The 27,553-nt window shown below is 38.6% G+C and overlaps 1 protein-coding gene across 1 annotated transcript in view; it reads left to right on the top strand.

Annotated features, from left to right (window-relative positions):
• CRYL1 (crystallin lambda 1) overlaps positions 1–27,553 on the top strand; it is a 59,387-nt gene that overhangs the window by 24,282 nt on the left and 7,552 nt on the right. Inside the window, exons 4-6 of the mRNA XM_053456439.1 lie at positions 20,834–20,995; positions 22,475–22,669; positions 24,782–24,887. Of these exons, the coding sequence (XP_053312414.1) occupies positions 20,834–20,995; positions 22,475–22,669; positions 24,782–24,887 (463 nt within the window). The remainder of the gene's footprint in view (positions 1–20,833; positions 20,996–22,474; positions 22,670–24,781; positions 24,888–27,553) is intronic.

Consider the following 27,553-nt stretch of genomic DNA (forward strand, 5'->3'; position numbering starts at 1 on the left):
TATTTAACCATTTTTATAGGGGAAAACCTTAAAAAAATACAGCACTGTATTTTGTGCTCAATTCATAATACGCTTCCTTTGTCTGCAGACGTGGAGGCTGCTATTGTTGTTTGTTATGATATTCCCTGGCTCAGCCACCACACTGGGCTGATTCTTTATGGCGAAGCTAATGAAGTCCATTACTCCGCGGACTTTCATTAGTAGCTGGGTGATTAAGACTGAGCTATTTGATTGTTTACCTCAAGGCAGTAAGGAGTCAGGTGTTTGTCTAGTAGATAACAGGATCTACAACATATCCAAATGGCCAATATGTGTGAAAACATTACATTATGTTAAATCTGGCACTTGGATTTTTGGTGGGAGTTCGCGTGTGGGTTTATTTGGGCAGGGTGTAACATGCTTTATATGTCTGCATTTCCTTGTATTAGTGGATGTTGACAGGAAGCTTTCATTGTGATGCGGGTAGCGGCCTAACACCTCATGATTGGATTTTTTTTTACATAATCTCACAATCTGTCAGTAACCGGCACTGACTGACCACGTGAACACGTGTAAATAACTCAAGAAATTCATTCTTCATGAGCTGGTGAAATGCTACCATTTAAGACACTACTCCTAACTGTGTTTCAAAAGGGAAAAAAAGGACACAATAAACCATAGAGGAGAGTTTTTTTTCACCCAGGTTTTTGGCATCCAAATTGTATTTTCAGTTCCCATGATTGCTCCTTATTTTCAGGTGTTTTTTTTAAATACCCATTATATTTCAAGGATTAAGAGACATGCACAATACCGTACTATAACATGACCCTAATTGTGAGATGACCCCAAACCTTGGATCCTAAAGAAAGGAAAAACCTTACTATACGATGTCCCTACGTACTCTGAGCCACTCACTCATATGCACTAATACACTCTGACATCCACCCATTTACACGCATACGCTCTGCCGCGCACTCATACTGTATGTACCCTTACGCTCTGCCGCGCACTCATACTGTATGTACCCTTACGCCCTGCCGCGCACTCATACTGTATGTACCCTTACGCCCTGCCGCGCACTCATACTGTATGCACACATATGCTCTGCCGCGCACTCATACTCTACGTACCTTTACGCCCTGCCGCACACTCATACTCTACGTACCCTTGTGCTCTGCTGCGCGCTCATACTGTATGTACCCCTACGCCCTGCCGCGCACTCATACACACATTTATGTAAGTAGGATGTGCAGGAGTGGGGGTAATAAAGTGGGGTTTTCAAGGACAGATACAGCTTTCTTTTGAGACCTTTTTTAGAGACTTAACCATTAATATTTATAATGCATAGAAAGAATGTGAAAATGGAAAAAAAAAATATTTTATCACTTTATTTTCTTATTTCTTTTTTTTCAGGGACACTATATCTCTCTCTCTCTCCTCTTCCCCTCTCTCTCTGACACAAGATCAATTCAGTGTTTAGAGAACACTAAATGTGTCATTTATTGCATGTGATCACTAATTTTTACAGTGATCACTAAACTTGTGCACCCTTAATTTGTATGAATGTCTAAAAAAAAAAAAAAAAAAAGAGGGACCTCCCAACAAATTAAACTAAAGCAAAGCAGAGTGCCCTGAATTTTTGTTTGCGTTACATTCCCTACCTTCTCCACCAACCACTTCCATGTTCATGTCTCCTTTCCCGCAGCTCTGCCTCTTCTCTTGCCTATTCTCGTTCTTCTGTCTTTCTTAATTGTTTAGTGGGGTGTACCGGGCAGCAAGGGTAGACTCCTTAATTCCTGAGTAGCTACCAGTTGCATATTCTTTGGAGCTCCCGTTGGGGCAATGTCATTACTTTTGGTCTCTTTAACAGAAGCCAATTGTTGTGTTGGGCAATGGGTCTTTTTAATGCACCAATCAGAGATCCTCCTTGAAAGAAAGTTATTTTATAATGAAGATTATAAGATCATATACCTGTGTTCTGCACACACATGTGCAGAGGAGGAGAAGGCATGGTGGATACTGAGAGGCAAGTCTAGGGCAGTAACCTCTTAAACAAGTAATGTATTTGAGGTTACTGCCCTTGTCTATTTGCTTCTCTATGTTCTGCAGAGTGGGCCATATTACCAAGAGTACCAATCACCTGATGAAGAGGGTCATCTCTGAACAGAGACACTAGGGGAAAATGCATTGGCAGTGTATGAATGGGTGCTCCCAAATCCTATGCACTGGCACACAACCGGCACAGTATCTGTCTCTGAAATGTTGTTTTCTCTTTGAAAAGGTGCCTGGATTTCACTAAAACCTTGAGTCAACAAAGCCAAATCAGTTTGCTTTGGTCATCCCTGAGTGAAATGGATTTGGCTGTTCCAAATAAACAAAAAAACCCATAGTCTGCTAGTTGTATTTGAATTAATCTCCCATAGTCTGCTAGTTTTATTTGCGTTAATTAATCTTCATGGTAGTACAACCAATATCATGAAGCAGTCCTTTTCATTGAAACAGTGGAACAGTATTATGAAATAAAAGTAGGCCTTCTTATAAGTAAGTTATCGATGTTGTTCGTGAAACAAACATAAGGATACCTGGAACCTCAACTATTTATTAGACTGAATGTGTATAATAACGTGTCTTTGAATGCGACCAAACAACGATATGAAGCAGATACTCTACACCCAAGGGTGGTGCATTTTAAAATGCATAGTGAAGCCATTTATATACATATATATATATGCAGCCAATTGACTGTCACGTTTTCTTTGGTTCTGGTACCTGCGTAAATAGAAGGAAAACATGTTATGCCCTTACATGCTTTCCTAATCTCTTGAAATGATCTAATTACCCAGGAGATTTAGAAGCCCTATTAGCAATTGTTTTATTTGTAATTAGTGGTACTTTGTACATATTGAGTACTTAACCATACTTTGCACATGAAGATGCTAGAAAACCCTTCAATTAAATGAAACATTCTGTCCTTTTAAGAATCCCATAAAGTTGTATTCATTTGCAATACCTAAAACAAGCTTCCATGCATTAATTCATAACTAGAATTCAGTGAGAATAGATGTTGATTGAAGTAGACTGCTTTCTGCACGTGGACCTTGCTCAGGGAAGGGCAGCACAGATAAGTAGGGGGAGATTTGCACCTGGGGTGTCCTGATTCAAGATACTGGGTCGCTTCCAGAGGCCTTTTCTTTGGTTTTACATGTGTTTTACTTGCAATTTACCATACAACATCTGGAACATATAGAATAGAGAAGACAGAATGCAGTTATTATACTCTAACTGGGTTACCTCTGGTTTTGACCTCTGAAGAAAATGTGCTTTGGGGTTTTACTGGGACATTCAGGTTTACCCCATAGGCTGGAAGCTGCCAAATTTGAATGCCTGTGTAGTATTAAGGAGCTTAGGTCACCGTTATGGGGTATGGATACCAACATTGAGATGTGCCTTGTAAAAGTAATGTAAAGCACTGAGGTTAAGACTCATCAAATGCTAGTGAAAACATGATGTTTCTGACAGTAGAAGACCTTGTGTACATTGACCAAAGCATCCTAGCTCCTTTGCCTAGATTCCCACGTAGATCCCACTGCCAAGGGGCATTTCATTGAGCAGATAACCCACCTGGTTATGAATACAACTGGTATAGTTAAGTCTGTTAGTAAGGTTACGACGTGTCCTTTGCATTTCTCTATCTGCTCTATCTACATTTAAGAACAAATGTCTAAGTTTTTTTTCTTTGAAACCTTGATTTTATGAACTGTTAATGAGTGCAGGTATCACTTAATAGTAAGTGTGCTTATGATTACTTATGTACAACCAAGTGAGGAAAGCTAACATGTTACAGAAGGCAAATGTTTCATGGGGATCATAAAGCTAATCATATTGTTCTCTTTGGATGCTGCCTGTACCTGTCAAACAAAACAATGTGTGAATAATAAAGGGGTTTGGGGAAAACTTGTGTCAGTAATAACTGTATGTTTGTGTATGTATACTTACTGATGCCGATTGAACTTGTATATTCTTCAACCTCTATAAACCACTTACTATTAAACGTATAAAACTGGAACCTGCCAAAGTGAGCTCTTAGACCAGTTAGGTGTTTAAATCCAGGCCAGAAATGATATGGATCGTTGCCTGAAAAACAAGTAATTTGGGAGATCATAAAGGGGGTAATAATTAACACAGCAGTATGGATATAATACACTGGGGAAATCACACATCAGATTTGGGATAGTACACTGCGGCATGATGGTGTCTAGCACCTGAAAATGAAATTGAAGCATATGTGACTTGGTCAACCTTAGCCACCGCCACTCATTACTCTCTAGCCACTTCCAAAACTTCAAACCCCCAAGCATCTTAAACACCCGCTAAAGATGAAACTGGGTTCAAAGTGTGAAACTGAAATTTTCCCAGTCTTGAATGTAAAGATTTGGCACCATAAACTTTAACATGGTCATTTCTAACTAAATCTGTCACACATTTTACATTCCAGTACACTAAACAAACCTATGTTTTGGTGTTTATAAATACCGTATGTACTTGAAACTACGAGAACGATTTAGCCAGGTTCTACATGATTACTCTTCATTAACTTTTCTCTGACCTGTTTGGTTCCAAAGTGGGTGACAAGGAGAAGGAAGGAAGGTCCGGGACAAGAAATAGTTTCAAATGTATGCTTTAATATATTCAAACAATTACAGTGATTGACAGACAAAAAGCACAAGCTATAGATGGTAAAAGATATGACAGCGTTTATGAATGCGCCTGTTTTTTCAGATATTGGCTTAAATTGTAAAATCCAAAAATGCGCCAACGTCTTGAGTAGCAGATGCTAAATGTGGTCACCAGAAATGCAGCTTGGACAAGATTTCCAAAATCAGAATCAGAATTTTCATGTAACTAAAATATATTTGTATCATGCAGAATACCCTCTAAAACTTAATATTCAATAACTTCATTTAATCTGTTGTTGAGACTGTGTCACTGTTACCCACTGACAAACATAATTTGTTTGCTTGTGCATTAATTTCTTGAGAAGTACTTTTGAAACCTTGGCAGAGAGCAATACCCCAAGGGGAGGATTTAACACGCCTATGCTTGGCATTAAGAAATGTATGCACTTCACATGTGCAGAGTTGAAATAGTCAAAAAACACGCATCTAAATATTTACAAATGGGACTACAATGTACCTGGCAGATCGTGCAATTTATTTAAAAAAGGGCATGAAAGGCAAGGTAGAATTTAAGAAAAGTGCAAGTAATGCTTATCATAATAATAGCACATCAAACACATCCACCATTGGATCATAAACTGTGGTCATTAAAGCAATTTTGTGTTGTTGGAATTAAATGTCCAGAGAAAAGAATAAAAATGGATGTGATGGGGGGCTGGTAAGCTGCACTATGATTATGTAAGTGTATGGTGTCAAACGTTACGTTACTGAGTATATAAGTGTGTGATGTTGGAGAGTGTTTGTAGAAGTGTATGGTGTTAGCATGTGTGTGTGAGTGTATGGTATTGTATTAGCTTGCGGGTGTACGGTGTGCATATGTTAGTGCATGGTGTAAGCATTTGAGAGAGGTTGCTGCTAGTTTGTGTGCGTGATACTAAATGGTGTAAGAGTGTGTTAATGTATGGTATTACCGTGTGTGTGTGTCAGCATATTGTCTTAGAGTATGTGTATATTAGTGTATGGTCTTAGCATGAGTGTATGTTAATATTTAGTGTTAGCATGAGTATGGGTGCGGTGGCGTAAGGACCACTTGTTCCTATCTCCTCGTGCCTAGTTCAGAATTGTTCAGAAAGGCCGTGTATATATAAGTGTGTGTGAGCATGGATGTGCATGTGTGTGCATGAGCATGTATGTGTGTTTGCGTGTGAGATGCATGTGTATGTGTTAGAATGAGTGTGTGTTAGCGTGTGTAAATTTATGTAAGTGTGTTTACATATGGAGCAGACAAGTTATTTAGGGGCAAAGATGGCACTAAGGGACATTTTTGGTGACGTTGGGGGCCCTGGGGCAATTTTTGCACTGGGGCTCCGTGGTTTCTAGTTACGCCCTTGTATGAATGGTAGTGTATGGTGTGAGCTTGTGTCAGCATATGGTGCTAGTATGTGAGAGCTGAGCCTGGGGTTAGTGATAAGAGGGATTCTCGCCACCGCTACTCACCCGCTCCGGGAAGAAGGTCCCGCGTCGTGTCCCATCCTTCTCCACCGGCCGCTTGGTCCGTTCTAGGCGCATCCTCACCAAACTTTGTGTTCCCCGCCACAACCGGCGGGGAACGCGCGCGAGTGACATCACGTCTATGGGCGTGGCGATCACTAGTGGGAAGTTCAAAAACTGAGCACTGAGACTCATTCAGTGCTCGGTTATTGTGCCGTGTACTACCCGTCCCTTGTATTTCCTTGCTGCCCTTATCGTGTACCAGACCCTGGCTATCCTGACGGGTTCTCTCGTGTACCAGACCCTGGCTATCCTGACGGGTTCTCTCGTGTACCAGACCCTGGCTATCCTGAGGTGTCCTATATTCGAGGTGTGCTCCTGCTCCTGCATTCTGGGTTTCCACCTGTGATTTCTGGCGTCATACCTGCCGCCTCACAGATATAGTGTGTGTATAAGTGCATGGTGTTAGAGTCAGTTTGTGTGTTAATATGTGCTTGTGATTTAGTGATGTCAGGAGTGTTGGAGAAATACTACACCCAGGAACCCTAGGCTCACCACTACATTTAAAGTGTTTCTTTAGTTGGGGTTTATATAGTTTAGGTCATGATTTATTTGGTTTGGTATGTATGGGGCAAATTAATTTTTATTTTTGTACCATTATTTCATGTGGTGCACAATACATAGAAAAATAAAGCCCTATTTGTCATAAAAAAACCCCAAAATATAAATTGTGTGGTCACCAGGGCAATGTTCTACTGTTTTTGGCATGTTGAAGATGTTATGTGTATATTCCCTGTAGCTTGCCCCCAATTAGAGCGGCATATTCTCATGTGGGAACATTATGCCCAATTAACTACTAAACAGTATTGGCACTTAGAGAAGCACGTGTCTCAGACCATGACCACTTATGGGCTTATATATGTTGAGAGGAAGTCATCTTTGTGCAAATCAGCTTCAGGAGCTGGGCATGGGCTTGGCTTGGGTCCACCATGGCTCATGGAATGTTCACCTAACTCTACACTTGTCAAGTCTTGTACGTGGGATTGAAATTGATGTGAAGCCAAAAGTAGTTAATGGTGGCCTGGATAGTTCTTAATGGAGAGCGCTGAGAGTCCTCACTGAATAAATTTACATGAGATGTGAACATATTTAATTTTTTTTTCTTAAGTGAAAGGATTTGCATCTTTGTATGAGTCTGGCATTTTCTTTGAAGTGGGGAGAGGCAACTTAGTGAGTTGCCAGCTAGGTGGAGTTGGCAGTACTCAAGTCGAAACATGAGTGAGTAAAAGTGTGTTGCCTTGAATCAGAAAAAAACGATCTGAGTAATTTGTTCTGGGTGAAAGCAGCCCAAACTAGTGAGAGCCTGAACATGCCAGCAGTGGTGTCACCATGATTGACTTTTAATAACAGAGCATTTTTTTTTGCGTGTTGATGATATAATATTACTTGAGAATTTCTATAGATCTCTGCAGACTCTACCCGGGTTAGTGGAATCATATCATAATTTACATTATGATTTACTGTTTCCGGGGTATCCTGGCTTTAACAACTTTCTGTTTTTCCTGATTACAGCCCAGGTTTTCCTCCCAGATAAGGCCAGGCTTTTCATTTCAAATATAAACTAGAAATCATCATATTACCTGCAAATCCAGATTTGTTTTTCTCATTTGTTATTGCACTAGATTTCCAGTTATCCAGTTGGGTTCCATTGCTTAGTAGATGCATAGAAGTTCAATCGTGTTTGCTCTCCTTTATAGTCATTTAATCAATTGTACTTTGGTTCAATGGGAAGACTAGATGGGCCAGACAATTGCCATCAGATGCTATGTTTCTGTATTTACTATGTCTAAATATAAAAATAACAGTTCTGCATATTTAAACTGTGCCTAAAGCGACACAAATTAGCCTGTATACTGAGCACAGCAAGCAAAATAAAATACACTTCGGTACTAAGGTATGTAGGTGGAACTGCATATGCAGATGCTGGAGCCTGTGTAACGTGTAAGGAATAAAATAGTGACATAACGTGTCTTTCCTTGTATTTTAGAAAACATTTATTTTATTTTGGTTGCTGAATATAAAGGCTTGGGCTATTTGACACTCATATGCTGACTTCTGTGATAAATCCAAGAGTAAAAAAACCCTAACCAAACACTAAACATGCAGTACACGCCAGTATTCCATAGCTTCTGACATTACATTGGTCACCAGAATTCTATTGCTTTCTGACAAGGGCCATTTTAATATTTAATACTTAATGGAGCCCATATTTAAGCTTCCCCCTATGGCCCCAACCCTGTAGTACAAATAACACCAGATGTTAAATTGAAGGGACACTCCAGCCATCATATGCACTTTAATATTTATTTGACAGCTGAATTGCATTTGCCCCTTTTCACATCCCCAGCTAAAGGCTGAACACGTCTCCCTGCATGTGATATGTTCACCTCCGGTCATCTCCATCGTTGGCCCACGGAAAGCTGGGGGCAGACAACAGAATGCATGTGTGGAAAGTGCTGCCATTTACTGCCATGGGGCACTTTCTTGCCACAGATTGAATGTTTTAAGCAGCCAATCAGTGATACAATGTGCTGGCCCATAGAGAAAGAGGGCAGCAGCTGCTGCAGGGCAGTCTCTTCTGTGTTTTTCATTTTGGAAGAATGCATATTACTCACAGAGAGGGCATCAGAGTCATTCGACTGTCCCTTTTAACAATCAGGCCCACAGAGTAAAACAATGTTTTTTTCCTCATATGTTCCATTTTTACAGTCTCTGCTAGTTAATCCCCCCCAATATTTTGCACTTATTTTTACCCGTAATTCCATACATTTGGAGATAGTATATTTTCATAATGAGAATTTTTTGTTCACGGGTTCAATATGTATGGCCTTTATAAACACTGAATGGATTCTTCATGGTCATGGCCCGGTCTTTTCATAAGCAATTAAGAATAACTAGGAATGGGCACCAAGTAATAAACAATAGAAGGTAAAAGAGTTAGGGGTGACCCTAAAACATCTCTAACTATACCATGAATGAAATGAACTACCTGTACCTAAATAATAGCTTACTGCTTCAGTCTAAATCCAAATGGCCCTTATGAGGGTAACACAAGATGTGATCCCAATGACTGATGTTTATATTCAGTGAATTATTACTTATTTCTGTTGAGTGTACAGGAAGTTTCTTTCTTTCTCAGGGATGCTGAATTGGGTCAAATTGGTCTGTTAATACTAACTTTCTATCATGAGAAAATGTGAAGTAATTGGGGTGAATCACCGGGATATTACCGATACAGCCTGTCACACCCAGTAGCCCCAGAGAACTTTATCGAAATATTTAAGACTTGTGTTTAATATTTGCACACTAAGATTGAGCCGAGTCATGGCAGAAGCATATCTTTATGCTTTATTGGAGATGTTTTATTGTGTATGGTTATTTGGCTGTGACTGACTGGTCTAATGATAATTTATGGGAATAAAGGGAATCTGTGTCATTTATAACACATCTATAGTGGTACAAAAATAGTATTTTCTGTATGGTTATTGCGGGTGTCCTGAATTTCACATATTTTGGGGGTATTATAGTTATGTGTAAAGATAACCTTGACTTTGAAATGCTGAATTATACAGTATACTTGCTAACTAGGAGGTGATCTGTCATCCAGATCTGTTCTATCAATGGAGATCTGTTTGATGCATAGAGTAAAATGCTCATCTATGCATTATGCTGGTGAGTTTGCCAGCAAATATGTAGCTCTGGTGATATGTAGCTCTCACCTCTTCTTTTATATTTAAAGGGACTTACACACAAGGCTAGCTCTAGCATAAAGCTGGATCAGCATCTGAAGATGAGAACCATTTAGCCCATCTAGTCTGCCTGTTTTCCCTGCTGTAAAGACTCAGTCCTTGACAGTAACTTGTAAAGTATCTCTTTAATATAAATATGTGCAAATGCAAAAGGGTATTCTGCAGAATCCCTGCAAATGCTTTTGCCCCTTTCCCCACCCCCAGCTGAATGCTTTGAAGGAGATGCAATTGGCCGAACACATCTCTCTGCAGAGCCGTAGCTAGCTCCTTTTGCGCCCGAGACAAGAATGGAGAATTGTGCCCCCGAGCAATTTTTTTATTTTTTTTTATTTTTTACAGAGGTTGTTTTATTTACACTGCCCTTACACACTCCCTTTACACACACCTGTCCATAAACACTCATTGCTGGCACCAATGTGATTCACCACGGGGCCCTGTTGAGCTTGTTAGGGAGATCTGTGATCTCCCCAACCAGTCCTGGAGGCTGCAGCTGCACCCGAGGCAAGTGCCTCTCTAACCTCGCCCTACCTACGGCCCTGTGTCCCTGGGTACTCGCCTCCAGTCCTGTGTGCAATACCCATACCTGGGAACTTCTTCACTCCGGTTACCCGGAGCCTTCCCTTGCGGGGCGCGGCCAGGACTGCCCACTGATGTCGGTGGGCGGTCCTGCTGACGTTGGTGGGAGTTCCGGCTGACGTTGGGGGCAGTACTCATAGAGTACTTTAATGTGCATTCTACTATATCATGAGTGTCAGGGACATTAGTCTGTATCTTTAATGCCCCTGAAAATCCCCCAGTCACCCCCTGACCCCCATTGGTTATGATGTCTCCATTGGGTAAAAAATGTTAATACGACTCGAGCATGTGTAACAATGCAAATTTTTGGTACAGAAGCTAATATTGAGCAACATTTCCAGACGCTATGCTGTGACACGATTTGCTTCACTGAACTCCTCTGACGTGATTACAAAATGTATTTCAACTGAAGTCTTTCATCAGACGTTTGTAAGAACTTACTGCACTCACGCTGAACTGATGGAAGAAAACTCAGAATCCAATAAGGCTAGTTCATGAAGCTTTATTAATAACAATTAACATAGGGAAATTTGCAGGAGCTGCGTCTTTCAACTGAGGTCTTCAGAAGTCCTTATTTATAAGTGTTAATAGTGAAAAGACAAATACAGCTCACATGTGTAAGGATGTTGCCCTTGAATGAAATATATAGGGTCACAACACTTCTAAAACTGTACAAGCAAATGGTGTGTGGATAGAATATTCACATAAAGGCAAATTTTACATAGAAAAAAAGATATAAAAAATAGCTATGTCTTTGCACACACACAATAAGGTCAAAAAAGTCTCATATAACATAATCCATATTTTTGGTGGGCGTTCTCTTTTTTGGAATCTCTTTTCCACCTTTCCTTGTGTGTATATTTTTTTCATTCCCAAAAAAATTTAACTAATTAGCCAGGCTTACATGATCTAGGTTTGAAAAAAAAATACATCATCATCTAATCTATGTGTTTTTTAATGATTTTCGGTAATATTTCTGACTCATCAATCCAATGAGCCTACAAAAGCAACAGTCACTAAAACCGATATGAGACCTCCACTTGAGGCATTGACTTCTGCAGTGTTAATAGGGGAGAGATCACCTCAACTTGCCTACTTGAGCTGTGGCCCAATGGTGGAGCCCAATTGCCCATTGGAGTGATCTGCTTCAGGTAAAGTAGGACAGGGTCTGCTACTTCCCAGATGTAGGCAGGAGCCAGCGCATAACCTTTTCCAGATGGATCACAATTGTAACTTTCTTTTCATTTTAACCTTATTGTCTGAATAAAAGTTATGTTTTTATATACACTATCTTTAGTTCTCGTGTGCCTATTCTTTTGGGAACCTTAAAATAGTTGAGATAAAGGTTAAACACGTTGCACACGGTATATTACACAACTTTGACTATATCTGGTTTAATCCACTTTAATGTAGTATGTTTTATCTTTTTCTTAAGTGGTAACTACTTAATTAGCCCTTGACCAGTATTTCGTATGTACACCTAATTTGTTTAAACAAGGTGTGAAGGCTTTTGGTCTGCGCACTTATAATTAAGAGTATATAAGCGAAATGCGTCATGGGCGCTGCCTGTTTTGGGCTGCTCTTATGTGGATCAGTAATGCAATAAAGTTTGTTTGTCATCACACATACTTTGTTTTACTAATCACTTTCTACTATTCTGATGCAAGTTTTAATTTTACGAAAAGTAAAATGTTAACACAATAATTTCCTATTTTTAATGAATGGGCTTGATTTGTACAAATCCTGTTAATGTATGCATGTATAAGGCTAGGTTTCCACTTGGGTATTTTTCCTGCGTTATTTTCTTGATGAAAAACGCCAGGAAAACTGTCGCTGCATTTTCCTGCATTTTGGCGTTTTTTTCTGGCGTTTTAGCCTTTCTGTGGAAATTGCTCTTTTGACCTTAGGCAGTTTTGCCAGCCTTTACACCCAGCTAAAAGGGATTAGGATAAATGGCAAGTATCTGCCCCCTCCTGATGTCATTTCCTTGATAGAGTTCTACTTAAACGCCCCGGCGGACCCTTTTGTCTCTTTTCTGTGGTTTGTAAGGCATGCTTTATTCCGAATGTCTGCTCCTCTAGGAAGATTGGCCCCAAATGATGGTGCAAATTGCAAGGGATACTCACTAGCTGAATAAGCTTGGACACATCAAAGACAATTCTGGGTGCCATGCTGCTAATAAATTACACAGAGACAGCACACAGTGTACAAGCAGATAAAAGTTTTACCACAGTACTGGGAAAATGGCAGCTCTTCCTCTTCCTGGGTCCTGCCCCTTTTTTGTAACTGTGGAAAAAACGCCATTAAAAATGCCAAGACAATAAACCCACATGGCGTTTTCATGGCGTTTTTCTCTCCCAGAGACTTCTATTGGAGAAAAACGCCAAGATTTCCTTGCAAAAAACACCAGTGTCAACATGCTGCGATTCTGAAAAACTGCCACAGAGCCCAAAAAAGCAGTAAAACGCCAAAGAGGACTGAAAAAACGCCAAACAGAAAAACGCCAAGTGGATATGGCATTGTGCGATTTCCTATTGAAGAACAGCTAACATCTGGCTGCAGCGTTTTTTCACTAATAAAACGCCGTGTGGCTGAATTGGCGTTATTATGGGCGTTTTTGCAAAAAACCTAGCCTAACAGAGTTAATAGTTTGTAGAGTTTTACTGGTATGTGAATGCTTGCTTAGTAAATGCTATTCCAAACTAAGTTTCGCTCAGACCCTAATATTCTTAAATGGAATATTTTGGGATTTTTATGGTAAACCCTTAAAATAATTAAGGAAATCTATTGAGTCTTTACCCCATAAATAAAAATCTCAGATTAAACGACTGAAACCTGTTAACAAATTCTAAGAGCAGACAATCAAATATTTACAAGCTTCTTATCTTCAGCAAATATTGGACCACAATGTAGAAATTTTACTTGCAAGATATGATCAGTCCTTGACTGCCACATCTTCAGTTTCACCAAACCAGATTTAATCTCCTGAAAGAGATTGAGAACTTTAAGTAAATAAATCAGGTTTTATCTCTTTCACTCAGTGACCTAATCTGAGAAAATAAGTCATTTACTAGTGAGTTGTAAAAATAGACAATCCCATTCTGTAGGAACTTGAGAGAGTTGGCATTAGTATAGGCGAAAATATTTGGTCACATTTTATTTTTTTCAATTATTGTTTAGGAGACCTTCCTTTAGACTCCCACACTATTCTTTTTAGATTGAAACATTATGATAATACAACATAGTGTGTCTCAATCAGAAAATAGCTCCTTGAATTGCTTCCTAAAGACCCTAAATTATTTTACAGGTGTTTAAGCTGATGTATAAACGGTCCACTGGGGACATCAACCTTCCCTTGAACACTAAAATGGCATTACAGCCCCTTCTTTCTGGGTACGAGTTTCTTCCACCTTATCGGATAACCAACTTATAAACGACGGTGCCATGAACCTCCGGATCATTAGACTGGTTGGCCAGCATTTAATAGTAATAGGGGATGGCTCCTTATTTATAAAGAGCAATTCTAGATCAAAGTGATTAAACCAGCAGGTACATTTCATTGGTTTCCATGTGGATTCCTCCACGTTTCCAAACTTTGCCACTGAGCTACTTATTTAAAAATAAGGACCAACATTTGTTTTTGTTCCGTGCTTAATTTGCATGACAAAATAAATAGGTCTGCCTTATAAGAGTTTTCATTCAAAAAAACACTTATTTGGTGCTGTAAAAAAGTTGATATAAAGAAGAAGTTGGTTGCTCATGTTTTCAAGTTAGATCGTATTTATGTAGAGATGATAATAAAATAAAAGAAGCAGACTAGTTACGTCATTTCATAAGTTGGCATCCGATTCAGCTGCCTAATTTGCTTCTGTTACGGAATATCTGTGTAGCTTTGCCAAGTGAATTAGAAATGCTTTTAATCAGCATATAATGATGTCGTTTTATTACTGCTTCATTTATATTGACTAACACTTACTTTTAATGATCTTAAAGCCAAGAGAAGAAACCAGATGTCCAGTTTTCTCTCCTCTGCTGTGTAACCGCTGTCCAGATATAAGGAATAAATATTATATTGAATGTTTAGAATAAGGTTAAATACAGCTAATGCAACAGACAAGATATACTACGTTATTGGTATACCGGCTCATGGTGCAACCTCTCTGAAATCATATGGGCTTAAGCATGGTTTGCATAATAATTAAACTTGTTTTAATCTTCACATTGCATCCTATTGCTTGGGTCCTTCTTAAATGAAATGACACATTCTCATTATAATACCTTTCTGAGGGACACTATGTTCAGGATATGCGATTATGGGAGGCTGTTAAGAGATTAACAAAGCTCTCATCTTTAATTACTCTGACTTAAAATAACATTTTAAATGTTTTCAGGTTGCACACATTGACGGTAATAGACTTTGTTGCAAGATCATAGGAGGGAATGTTTGAAAAAATTGAAAGTACTTGAAAGAGTTACACTTTTACTGTAATATGGCATTTTTTTTTATTTGTTAACCATATCATGCTTTCGAACCAGGGGCATATTAAGAAAAGTTTGGGGATCCAAGAAGACGCTGATCCAAGCAGCCCATCCAGCCCGTCCCTTTCCCTTCTTGCTATCTCTCCCTTTTCTTTCCTTGTTCCTAGCTCTCCTCTTGCTCTCTCTTCCTCATTATCTCTTCCCTATATCTTATTCTTTATCTCTCCCTTTTTTCTATCTATTTTATACTCCCCTATCACTTATCTTTCTCCTTTCTGAAGTCCTTCTTCTTGCAGGCCTCCATGGTGGTGCACCTGACCTCACTACAGAGCGCTGGGATATGACATCATATCCCAGCGCTCAGCATTACTCGTTGGCAGCATCGCGAGGGAAAAATCAAATGCAAGGTCATTCCCCTTGGAATGATTTTTATCTGTTGTTTTTTAAAATAAGGAATCGGTGTCTAGAAGTCTAAAAGACCTGAAATTAAACATTTAAAAAAACTTTGCAGAAACAAATCATAGATATGAGAAAAAGTAAATGTATAGTACTGTGATCATACATTAACTACCCCCTCTCGGTATGATTATTCTGCCCTTTAAGTTATATCTACCTGTTGCTGGCTGTTGTGGAAAATGGAGAGAATTTGAGTAGAGAAATGCTTGTTCTGCTGCCTTTAACATGGATCCCAGCTTCCATGAGCTGAAACAGACCCTTATTTTTTTTTCTTTCTGTAAATATATGTTTTATTGTTTTATCACAACAACAGAACAGGAGATAAGTGGGGAAGGGAAGACAAAGGGAAAAAGGGGGTCCATAAGTCGACCCTTATTTTTTAATACATATCTCCAAAACATTATATTGACAAACAAAAAGGAGTTGTTTTTTTATCCATGTGAAACATTTACCTCCTATTTATTTTATACAGCAAAATGTCATCAAGAAAAACATCATACTCCCTCTATTGTCTACTCTGCGTTCCCAGGGTACCTAATATTCACAGTCTTGTCTAGACTCTCTGAAGTTGTGCAACAGGTCATGCCATACGCAGGAGAATGCCAGGTTCTTTCAGCCCATGTGGACTGGTGGGCGCTTCCAATTTTGACAGAAAGGTTATTGGAGCGGTCCAAAAGCAGGCTACGATTATACCAGTATAATGAGCCTCTCAGTTTAAAAAAAGGCCCATTCATGCACTTTGTATAATCTGAACTGGGTTAAGTTTCTGCAAGCTTTGAGCTTTCTTGCTCACCAGTTATCATATAATCCTTCTCGGTGGATGGCATACTATTTCACTATCCTGCTCACAAAAGCCTCATTCTTTTTCCCTTTTTTACATCTTTGTACGGAGACTCAAACCTTTGGCTCTGCAGGTATCCTGAAAGAAACTGTTTACACTTTACCGGAACATACTTTGCCATTGTTGAAAAGCAAGCCATCATGATTAGGTTGCTGCAATTTGATGGGGTTGGGAGAGACCAAATATAAAGCAAGTTTCCTGCATAATCTAACTACACAAAATAATACGTTCCCCTTCTTTTTAATTCTTACTAAATTAAACATTAGTTTTTGTGGAAAGGAGAAACTCTAAAACAAAAAAAAAATCATAAAGCCGGGAAATTTATATAAATCTGTAACTAATCTGTAAAAAAATTAGAAACAAAATATATAAAAAGAAAGTGTCAACAGTTTGTCACTTTTTGATTTTGTACCAGTTGTTACATGATGCCTATTTCTTGCCCATGTAACAAAGGGTAAGTAATTTTCATGCCTCCACCCAAAATCACAAAGGTAAATTGGGTAACTTTAATTTTTTTCATTCAGAGCATGTTTGTTCCTGTGCCAACTATTCCATAATAATATTTTTCTATTCTCTTTCACCATACGCTTTTTAAAGCAACATAAATTATGCTCTGAGTGACATTGAAGTGATATTGAATCACTACAGTCTCTAGAGGAATTAAATCCAAATCAGTAGGCAAACAATTAAGTAAAGCAATCCAGGTGTATGTATTCCTCTACAATAAATAAGGTCAGGGTCAAGATCAGAGGCAATTAAAGTGTCAAAGTCAGGGAAGCTATGTAAACATAGCTTAGTGTCAATGACCCACTTGTCCTGTCGCTTCTCTGCCTTTTGGCTGAGATCAAGTGAGTATCTGTGAGTGTGGGAAAGCTTGGTCCTCAGGCCTTAAGGTTGAGTAGGCTCACGAAGCCCAGCGTGTGGTTTTATGAGTCCCCTGGTATTGGTGTACCAGGGCGGTCTCCATGTGTTTCAAGGGAGCTGATTTAACTACCCACATTTTTGTTCGAGCCTCCCTCTTTATTGTATTTATTATTCTCACTTAAATATGCCCTGGCCTATGGCTGATAACAGCCATGGGCTGGGGCCTGAAATAGCATGGCACAAAACCACTTCACGTTTGTTTTTAGTTTTGATTTTTAAATACCGACACTGATTGTATGGATTTGTTACAAGTTGAAAACACTACAGAGGGCTGTTTTCCCGAAAACTCTGCTTTTTAGTGGGGGGTGGTTGAACCTTCCCCCCCTGAAGACTTCAGTGGGTCTCCTCGGAGGAGATCTGGCCCTTTGAATTTGATCTGGAAAGGAAAGAAGGGTCTGCATATGCCCTTCATTGATTGATGCCAGATGAGCTCCCTGCCGGCGACCAATAGTCGCTCGTACGGAGCCAAGTTGCTCAGAGGTGTACATTGCCCTGCCTTTTGCCAGGGAGACTAAAATCCAAGCCAAGTTGCTCAGAGCAGTTGAGTTAACCCCATATTAACCCCTGCTAAAAAAAATGGCAAAAAACGAAGAAAGAAAAATGAACACAAAGAACATATATTTATAGAACTACTAAGATTTTAAGAAAGGTGTACTTTCTTTTTCAAATGACTGTGTGTGAGCACTTACTGCTGCCTTCAGTAATTTACCAATATCAACAACATCTCATTGCACACATGTTTGGATTTGTACAGTATCTGCCAATGAAGGACGCATCTAAACCATTGCATTCTGCATTATGATTCATGAAAAGTTTGATGTTAATGCCTTCAGTAAAATGAATCAGAAAATATTAAAATGTTCTTATTGCAGGGGTACTAGAATTAGTCTAATTATTGTATAAAAATACTTATCAAGTAAGAGTAAAACATTCTTAGTTTTTATATAACCCAGGCATTCAAATAGAAGGATTAGGGAAAAGTGCAAGAATCAACATAGAATAATAATCATACTAACAGATCCTGATACTGTTATATGCGGGAAATCTAGGGGCAGCATCATATAACCATGATGTAAACAACCACACCTGGCCTTCCTTTGTAAGCAGTTGTGAGATTGTATGACTTGGTTCTTATCTGCCATGCAATTCTATGTTACGGTTTATCAACACAAACAATTTTTATTACTTAAAAGAAACAAGTGCAAATTTCACTTATGCAAGGAAGATATACTTAAACCTAAACAAATATATAGGTATTTTTAGTGGGAATTTTCAAGGCCTTCCTCCTAGAACGCTCCTCTTTCTGGTAGAGAGGGAATGTAGGGATAACCAAACCCAGATACAGATAGTTCTGCACTGCATACCAGGAAAGTAACACATTAATGTTTCTGGACCCAAATTACATAGGTATCCACATTTAAATTAAAACTATAATATATATCCCACTGTCGGCTGTAGGTTAATGTCATGGAAAATTCTATACAGTTTTGCAATCAGTGTTTCCATTGGTCATCTGGGAAACGTTTAATTAAAACTTAAATTATTTGCAATTTCTCTGCACATAACCTATACTTTTTGGAAGGCACATCTTCAAAGCACGCATGTAGTTCTAAGCAGTCAGTGTGTCAGGGTATTGCTCTTCGTGTTTAGTAAATATATTATCATACAATACTTGTTGTTCCGTAACCTTAAACATGCTGCCGCATGACACAATCTTACTTTTAATGATGCGGTGTAATGGATAATGATATATATTTGTCCATTACAATAATGTATACAGATTTTGGCAGAAACAGACAGCGCTTGCCTTATATGACTTTAAGTATGTGATTTTGTAGGGCTATAAATAGAATAACATTAATATTTTAGAGCTTCTTGATCCAAGGAGAAATGCGATTACCTCTTGGAATCAAGAAGGAATTCTTTCACCCTGATGGCAGAATTCGAAGTAGCTTAATTAGGGTTTTTTTGCCTTCTTTTGGATCAAGAATTGGAAGGTTGGGTAGAAGGGTTGAACTTGATGGACTTAGGTCTTTTTTTCAACCTACTGTGTAACTATGAAAAATGTATCTCACCAACATCACTTTACATGATGAATGGCCAACCCAAATGAGCTCCTGCTCCTAGAATAGCTTGTGTGGGCACCTTACTGATCACATCAGACAGAGACAGCCTAGTACCTCAAGCCGAATAATTTGCCAGGGATAGCCCTTTATAAGGCACACAAACCATTACTTTAGTAAATGATGTAGGACACATTAATGATGACCCTAAGGTGAAATTTTAAACTGTGAAGACCTCCCTACCCACTGTGAGACTAATAATTATTCTATCAACTTTGTGTCCATTATTCTGCAGGGTTTGAATGTAATTGTTTGTGTAACATTAAACACTATTGATTTCTTTGGAATTTCTTATATTCAAATGTGATCTTGGTGGCCGAGCAGATTCCGTTTCTATGTAGTTGTAGACTGTGAGGCCTAGGGTGACTGATGTTTGAGGTCCACCATCATACAGAAATCAAATGAAGAAAACTGTGTGTTCATTCACACTGAGAAAACAAACCATTGTTTCAAGAGGGTGGAGTAGATTAGATATCAGTGACACCTTGGTGGCTTTCTCAACAAAAAGGTAACAGGTCACATTAGTCAGGGTTGAAACTCAATGCACTCTACAACATGTGTTGTAGTAATGTCCAATAGACTGTAAGGTCTGAGGCATGCTGATGGGTCCACATCAGCCAGGCATCAAGATAATATGCAGAGAACATAATGATCCTTTAACTGATATGCTTCTAAGGTTCGCTTAAAGTAATCAAGATTTTATTGTTGCATGAAATTGTGGAAAATCAACTGAAAATTAGACTTACAATGTTATGAGGGTTTCTTGGCTTTCTAACACCTTTTTTCCTCTCTCTGTTTCGTGAACCAGCGTTGTCAATATTTAATAAATTATTCATAAATATAATAATAATAGAATAAGTAATTGCAATATGTAATTTCAAGTGCTTGGTGTCTGTGGCTACCCCTGAATATGTGAAATTCAAATAATTTACTTTTGTTATTCAGGTTATACGTAAAGATTTTAAAGACGCCTACATCTGACAGGAGTAACGATGCATAGAAAGGGAATAGATGGGTTTTAAAGTTGCTGTTCCACCTATTTGACCCCCTTTATAACTGAATGCCGCATTAGAAACATCATTCTTAGTACAGCTGAGTGTTCAAAAGCTTCCCAGAAAAATTCTTACTCTTAGTCTTGCCAGAAACACAAAATTGGTCATTGTCATTGAGTTTTTTTTTTCTTTAAGTTTCTGTGTTTTCATATTATTAAGCCTGGAGAGTTTATAGGGTTTATTTGCTTAAGATACTCAAGAACTCAATGTTTTGTCTAAGTAGGACAGCATCTTTAAGCTCAGGAAAAAGAGCTTGCCTTGTCTGTGATAACAAGGAATGTAATTATCGCTGCATTGATACATGGTCACAATAATGTAAATAAGTATAATATTCATGTTTTAGGAAGCATATGTGATATGCATTTTTATGAAAGGACTTGATTACAGTAATAAAAAAAATAATTGCGCTTTCTTTAATTGTTTTTAGGAGTGTGTTCCTGAGAGCCTGGAATTAAAACGGAAGATATTTGCAGACATAGACCTTCACATCAATGACACAGCCATAATCAGTAGCTCAACATCCTGCCTTTCACCTACAAAGATGTTTAATGGCCTTAAACATGTCAAGAACTGCATAGTAGCGCACCCTGTAAGTCTTGAGCATTTTTGACTAGATTGGTAGATAATCCGTATAATCGTGATTTTATATTCATGAAGTTTCCCAGCTAAAATGTCTGGAAGTCTGGAGACAATGACGACTTCACTGATTTAATGACCATATTGTCATTATACCCTGTTAGCTCATGTAATGAGGCTTCTAAGTTTTGATATAACATGCATTTTGGTTGACTATTAGTGATCTTCCAGAGCAGTAACAGTGACTATGACTCCAAATGGGAAAATGGCTACTCTCTAGAGTGAGTGAATTTAGAACAAAATTAGTTTGCCATTTTATGATTTTCATCTCATCTTGTAGATGATTCAGTCTAGTTACAACCAGAAATTACACCATTCATGCGTAGCTGTGTAAAGTTCTCTGGTGTCTTACATGTAGTTCCTTAGACCTTAGGTAATGGACATGACACATATGCCTTGTGGCCAAGGTAAGACTGTAAAGTTTGCTACACAAGGAAAACATACATGCCATGAGAATATTATGAAAGCACTCAGTGTAGTTACTAATGTTTGGGCAGGTGGAATTTTGTCTAAGTTGTGGATCTAGGTACGGATCCAACAATCTGTGTTAGCGTTGGCTGAGTCAGCGAGCCAATGTACTCACAGTATACCTGCCAGCCAGAGAGTGGCCCAATTCTATTACCAGTCCCTCTCCTCCACTCTTCAAACTCTGGTTCCTCACCCCAGGCAGATGTCATCATATCAGAGATTAGGTATCAGTAATACCCTCTTAATACCACTAGTTATCCAAAAATACGTGCCATCTGCGGTCCACTGGGGAAACGGACTATTACTTGTATTCATTAATAACATGAAGTATGTACCGCTAATTAGCCACTGGAATCCTACATAGAAGCAGTGCAGACGAATAGAATTATTCCCCATCTTTGATGTTGCTGTTGTTTCCCAATGCACTACATCTACTGTATGAGTCAGCTTCTCAAGTACAGCTTACGTGCAGTTGTACAGCAGCTATACGCAGTACCCACCTACTTTATACGATCCCCATATCCAACATAACATCGTGTGTGACTCCAGGCAGGTGACGTGACTAATCTCATTTAAATGCATTATATCTAGCTTTATTGCCCCTATGAAACTGTTCAGAATAATCTCTTAAACCAGTGCGTAAGACTGTGAACACTGTACTAGCAGCCGGTAATTATTATGTTTTACAACCCAAACAAAAATAATAGCTCTTTCTGCTGAAAGGCTTTGATTCAGATTACTGATTAAATATTCCAAAAACAAGGAGAGACAAAAGACCTATCCACTGTTGTGCGTGTCCTAATATTTTGTCCTGTGTTTCTAGTGAAAATATGAAATATAACACATTCTAGCAACCCAAAATATATAAAATAATAGGAACAATGTGAATTAAACGTTTTTTTTGTGTGTCTAAACTTGAATGTTCGGAAAAACTACATATTGTATTTCTTGTCCCACAAAACAGGTGAATCCACCTTATTATGTTCCCTTGGTTGAACTTGTTCCCCATCCAGAGACACAACCTGCCACAGTTGAAAGAACCTATGATCTGATGAAAAAAATTGGCCAGTCACCTGTAAAATTATTGAAAGAGACTGATGGGTTTGTGTTGAATCGGCTCCAGTATGCAGTGGTCAGTGAAGCGTGGAGACTTGTACAGGTATGGTATTTGTCTACCTGTACATTATCTGAATGATACACAATTGTGCTATTTCATAAAGGAACACACACATTATCGCTGTGATATGACATTACGGGCAGATAAAAACAGGTCAAATGAGAAAATAGAGGGTTTATACAATAAGATCTTACAGTTTAACCATATTGTTCCTCTGGAGAATTTTCTCACCTTGCTGTTGCATGAATAATATTACAGTATCTCACAAAAGTGAGTACAGCCCTCACATTTTTGTAAATATTTTCATGTGACAACACTGAAGAAATAAAACTCTGCTACAATGTAAAGTAGTGAGTGTACTGTAGTGAGGCAGTGTGCGGCGTATGGTCTGAGCACTGGCAGGCTGACCCCCACCCCTTCAACCTCTGCAGCAATGCTGGCAGCACTCATACCTCTATTTCCCAAAGACAACCTCTGGATATGATGCTGAGCACGTGCACACAACTTCTTTGGTCGACCATGGCGAGGCCTGTTCTCAGTGGAACCTGTCCTGTGAAACCGCTGTATGGTCTTGCCCACACTGCTGCAGCTCAGTTTCAGGGTCTTGCCAATCTTCTTATAGCCTTGGCCATCTTTTTTTCAGAGCCTCAGAGAGTTCTTTGCCATGAGGTGCCATGTTGAACTTCCAGTGACCAGTATGAGAGAGAGCGATAACACCAAATTTCACTCATTCCCCCATTCACACCTGAGACCTTGTAACACTAACGAGTCACATGACACTGGGGAGGGAAATGGGCTAATTGGGCCCAATTTAGACATTTCCACTTAGGGGTGTACTCACTTTTGTTGTCAAGGTTTAGACCTTAATGGCTGTGTGTTGAGTTATTTTGAGGGGACATCAAATTTACACAGTTTACAGGCTGTACACTCACTATTGTTTCATTGTAGCAGAGTCATTTCCTCATTGTTGTCACTGTGAAAGGGGAAAATCTTTGTAAATTCTGAATGAAAAATGCCTCTTGTAGAGAGAAGGTTTGTTACTCCAGCTGCTTACAACATCTCATTATTCTAAATAAAATTTGCAATTTGAGAGGAAGTTTCTGTCTTCACCTGTTTCATCACAATTTAATTGTTTCCTTATGTTTACTTTTTTTGTTTAAATCGATTTCCTTGTAGGTGTGTTTGTATTTAATCTTACTATTTGTAACTTCCTTGGCTATGCAGTTAATATATGTATGACTTTTTATGTGACCATTTTAAATCAGTGGAAGTGGCTTTTTCTGGGCAACTATTTGTTAAGAGGCATTGTTGTATTCCTTTAGATTATTAATTATTCTAGAACAGATTCTGATATTGTTACAGGAAATCGAGGTTGGATATTCACCATAGGTTCCAATAATTCCAAAGCCATAAAGTAATAGACGTTGCAGTTATTTTTCCAGTACAATAGAAGCAAGACCATGGCTTCTTTCCATTTCATCTAAATGGATCTTAATAATAATAATAATAATAATCATATTTGTAAATTATATATATATATAATACAAAAATAGTAAGATCTGTAAATGTAATTTAAGGAAATTTTACTACACTGAGAGTGTAGTAGACAATCAGAATAGTCTCTAAGCCTGAATGGGATAGCCATATACCTATCCTGACTATAAGAAAGGACCAAGGACCAATGAAGATTTCATTCTTTATAACAGGACTGGATGAGGTGGATGGTTCTTATCTGCCAGCAAATTCTATGTCATAGGTAAAGAAAAAAAGCTTAGCTACTCCTGATGATGAGAGCCTGTGCCCTCCTAAAATGTTGAAAATAGATTAAAAATTTTGTTGGTTTTTTTTTTTTGCATTAAAGTTATTTTCACAGTTAATGAACTTAGTACTGAACCGAATTCTGTGGAAAATGACACTTTAACATACAACTTAAGTTGGGTTGTGGATCAACATGAATAACAGATTCCATAAAGATGTTTGAAGTCGGAACTGTAACTAAGAGTCAGATTTTCACCTCACAAATTTACTCCATGTTGTTGCTTCAATTGATAATAATGTAACATCTTCATGTTATGGTTTCATATATTTATTTCTGGTCTTCCTAACACTTCCATACATGTAAGAACTTCTTATAGGTCACTTTTGTCCATGCAGGATGGTGTCATATCACCAAGAGATGTGGACCTCGTGATGTCTGAAGGGCTTGGGATGAGATATGCTTTCCTTGGTCCTCTGGAAACTGCTCACCTAAATGCTGATGGTAAGAATGCTTTAATAAAAATGTAACCTTGGAGATCTTATTCCAGTTCTCTTCTCAATGAAATTCAAGAATTTTGTGTGTTAAATATGATCCTGAAAGGGAAATCTGAAATTTATCAAAAATGCAATACAAAAATCTAATGGTGTTTTACAGTAGACAGAAAGGATGCATCGGCAGCACGGGAACTTGTTTAGATTTCAGAACTTTGCCATAGAGCGCAACTTCACTGAAAAAAACTTTTTAAAATGTTTTCTTCTATCATGAAAATAAACAGCAGCAGTGATGATCTCCCCACTCTCAGACATATTATTATTATTATTATTATTATTATTTAGGGGTAAATCACAATGTTAATTTATAATAGTTTATTATTATGCGAGACAGGTAATGATCGGGTGTGACCCTTGGAATAACAGGTATGAGGCATGGGGATAAAAGTATATTAATGAAAGTTTTCATTGTGCAAAATTTTTTGTCAATTTGATATTTACCTCCTTACAAAGGCTACCAAAACCAATCGGCAACTTGGTAACACAGCAGAGATACGTTTATGGGTAGGACTAATCATGCAGATCCAAAAAACAGCTGATATACATTCCCACATTTTAGACATTAAGTTGATTTTAAGATATATTAATAATTTTAATAAAAAAAAAACATGTAATCATTTAGTGTATAGAGCGGTAAGATGTAGCATTTGGACAAAGTGATATATCTTTTTAAAGGACTGATTATGAATTCCCTGTTTCAAATGCTATCATCCCCTTATTTCACATAACCTTTGTGAGCTCACTTTTCTGAAAGCATCTTCCTACGGCACCGACAAAGGCTCGTAGATCAGTAGCTTTATAGCCATGCCTGGGAATAAAGGTTTGAGCAGGAGTCTCCGAGTGAAACGCTGCTCCCCCCGGGTCTCCAGGTCACTTTCCGCAGAGCCACAGACTTCCAAAAGAGAATAGTGGCATGTTTTCTTTGGCGGAAAGGCAGTGGAGTCATTGACTCATTGAGTTGAGTCTTTTGACCACTGTTTCTACTAGGAGAGAGATTTGTTGCTATTTTATTAACTTTTGATTTTATGGGTTTTTTATTCTTTGTTAACTTTTTATTTTATGGGTTTAAGATGGTCCTCCTCATGGCAAGTTTTAAAATGTCTGCTGTGTTACAATAAGTAGATCAAAATTCCTGTTATCCGGAGCAAGATAACTGAACACTGAATATGTTTGTCTTATTAGAAACAATTACCTGACTGACTGACATTTCCCCTGGAACTTTGCCCACAGCAGCAATGTATCCCCACGGATATTGGGAGACAAGTTTGGGGAATAACGAAAACTGAACTGTATGGATGAGGGAGAAAATTGAATAAATTGACATATATGATGAAATCCAGAGGGCTAAAAACTTATCCCGTCCCACTGAGATTTTTTGCCTGTGTCCCCCCTTTCACCTATTCATAATACATAAAATGTTTTGTGTAAGAGTGGGTTTGCCATTACAGCTGAATAGGGCTCATACGTATATGCCTATGATTTCCGTGCACGTCCTATGTTTTCCGATGTTCTCATATCAACACAGCGATCCTAGCTCATAAAGCAATTTTTGGCTTAAATTACATCATTACCTTTTAAGCGAGACATTTACTCCTGTTTGGCCCATACAGGTTGCTGCTCGTGCCTTTTCTAGAGGGCGGCATTAAGCATGGGATAATTGTGTCATATTCACACAGAAAAAGTATGTTTTGGATTGTTTTCTGATGTTACCAAGCCTGAAGCTGTGCAGACTTGATAGCTGACGACAACTGCAGCTCATGTGTGTTTTCTGATGTGTTTTATAACTTTATAAAGTATGTATATACCCCAAAATTTCAGGTGCCCAAATTGGGGTGTGGTTAGAGGTGGGAGTGGGTGTATGTGTGGGAGTGGCCAGGATTAAAAGCATGTCCACTCACCCACCATACACATATGGGATCAGAGGGATCCGAGGATCTTCCTGGTCAGCCCATGATCCCCAATGCCTATATAAGCAGTACATTAGGGCAGCTATGAGGGACAGTGCGTTAAAATTGGGACTGTGCCAGGTAAACTGTTACACTTGGGAGATATGCCATGATAACAGACGGAATGTTTAACACTTTGCACAAGTCATTAAAATACATATTTTGTTATTTGACGTGTTCTGACAAGGAACCGGTTTGAAGATGGTGTTTCTTCAATCTTTTAAATGAACACAATATGAATTGTATAAAGAGCAATTCCGATGCAGAGGGCAAAAGGTTGAGTAATCAGCAGAAACATTTTGTAGATCGCTGCGGTGGTGGCTTCACTTTCACCGCTTCCTCAGCACAGCTAGCCATGTGTTTGAAGTTGAAGTCTGCTTCCCTGACCTGCTCTCACATCCTGCTTCATAAGGAAGCTGGGGATAGCGCCCAAAAGGAAGAAGCGGGGACAGGAAGTAGGTGGAGCCAGTTTGGGAGTTGGCAGAGACAAGCACCACTCTGGCCTGGCCTCAGAAATCAACTGTGAGGCTAGCAAGTGAAAATCCTGAAATTTCCCAGATTTCTCATTAGGCAATAAACATATTGAAGGAAACCGGTTTTAGAAACAGGTTACAGGAACGTGTTATATTATTTGGTTAAAGAAACTAATCACTCTAATTATCTGCAATGA

Source organism: Spea bombifrons, chromosome 2 (genome assembly GCF_027358695.1).
Source record: "Spea bombifrons isolate aSpeBom1 chromosome 2, aSpeBom1.2.pri, whole genome shotgun sequence".
Classification (NCBI taxonomy): Eukaryota; Metazoa; Chordata; class Amphibia; order Anura; family Pelobatidae; genus Spea; species Spea bombifrons.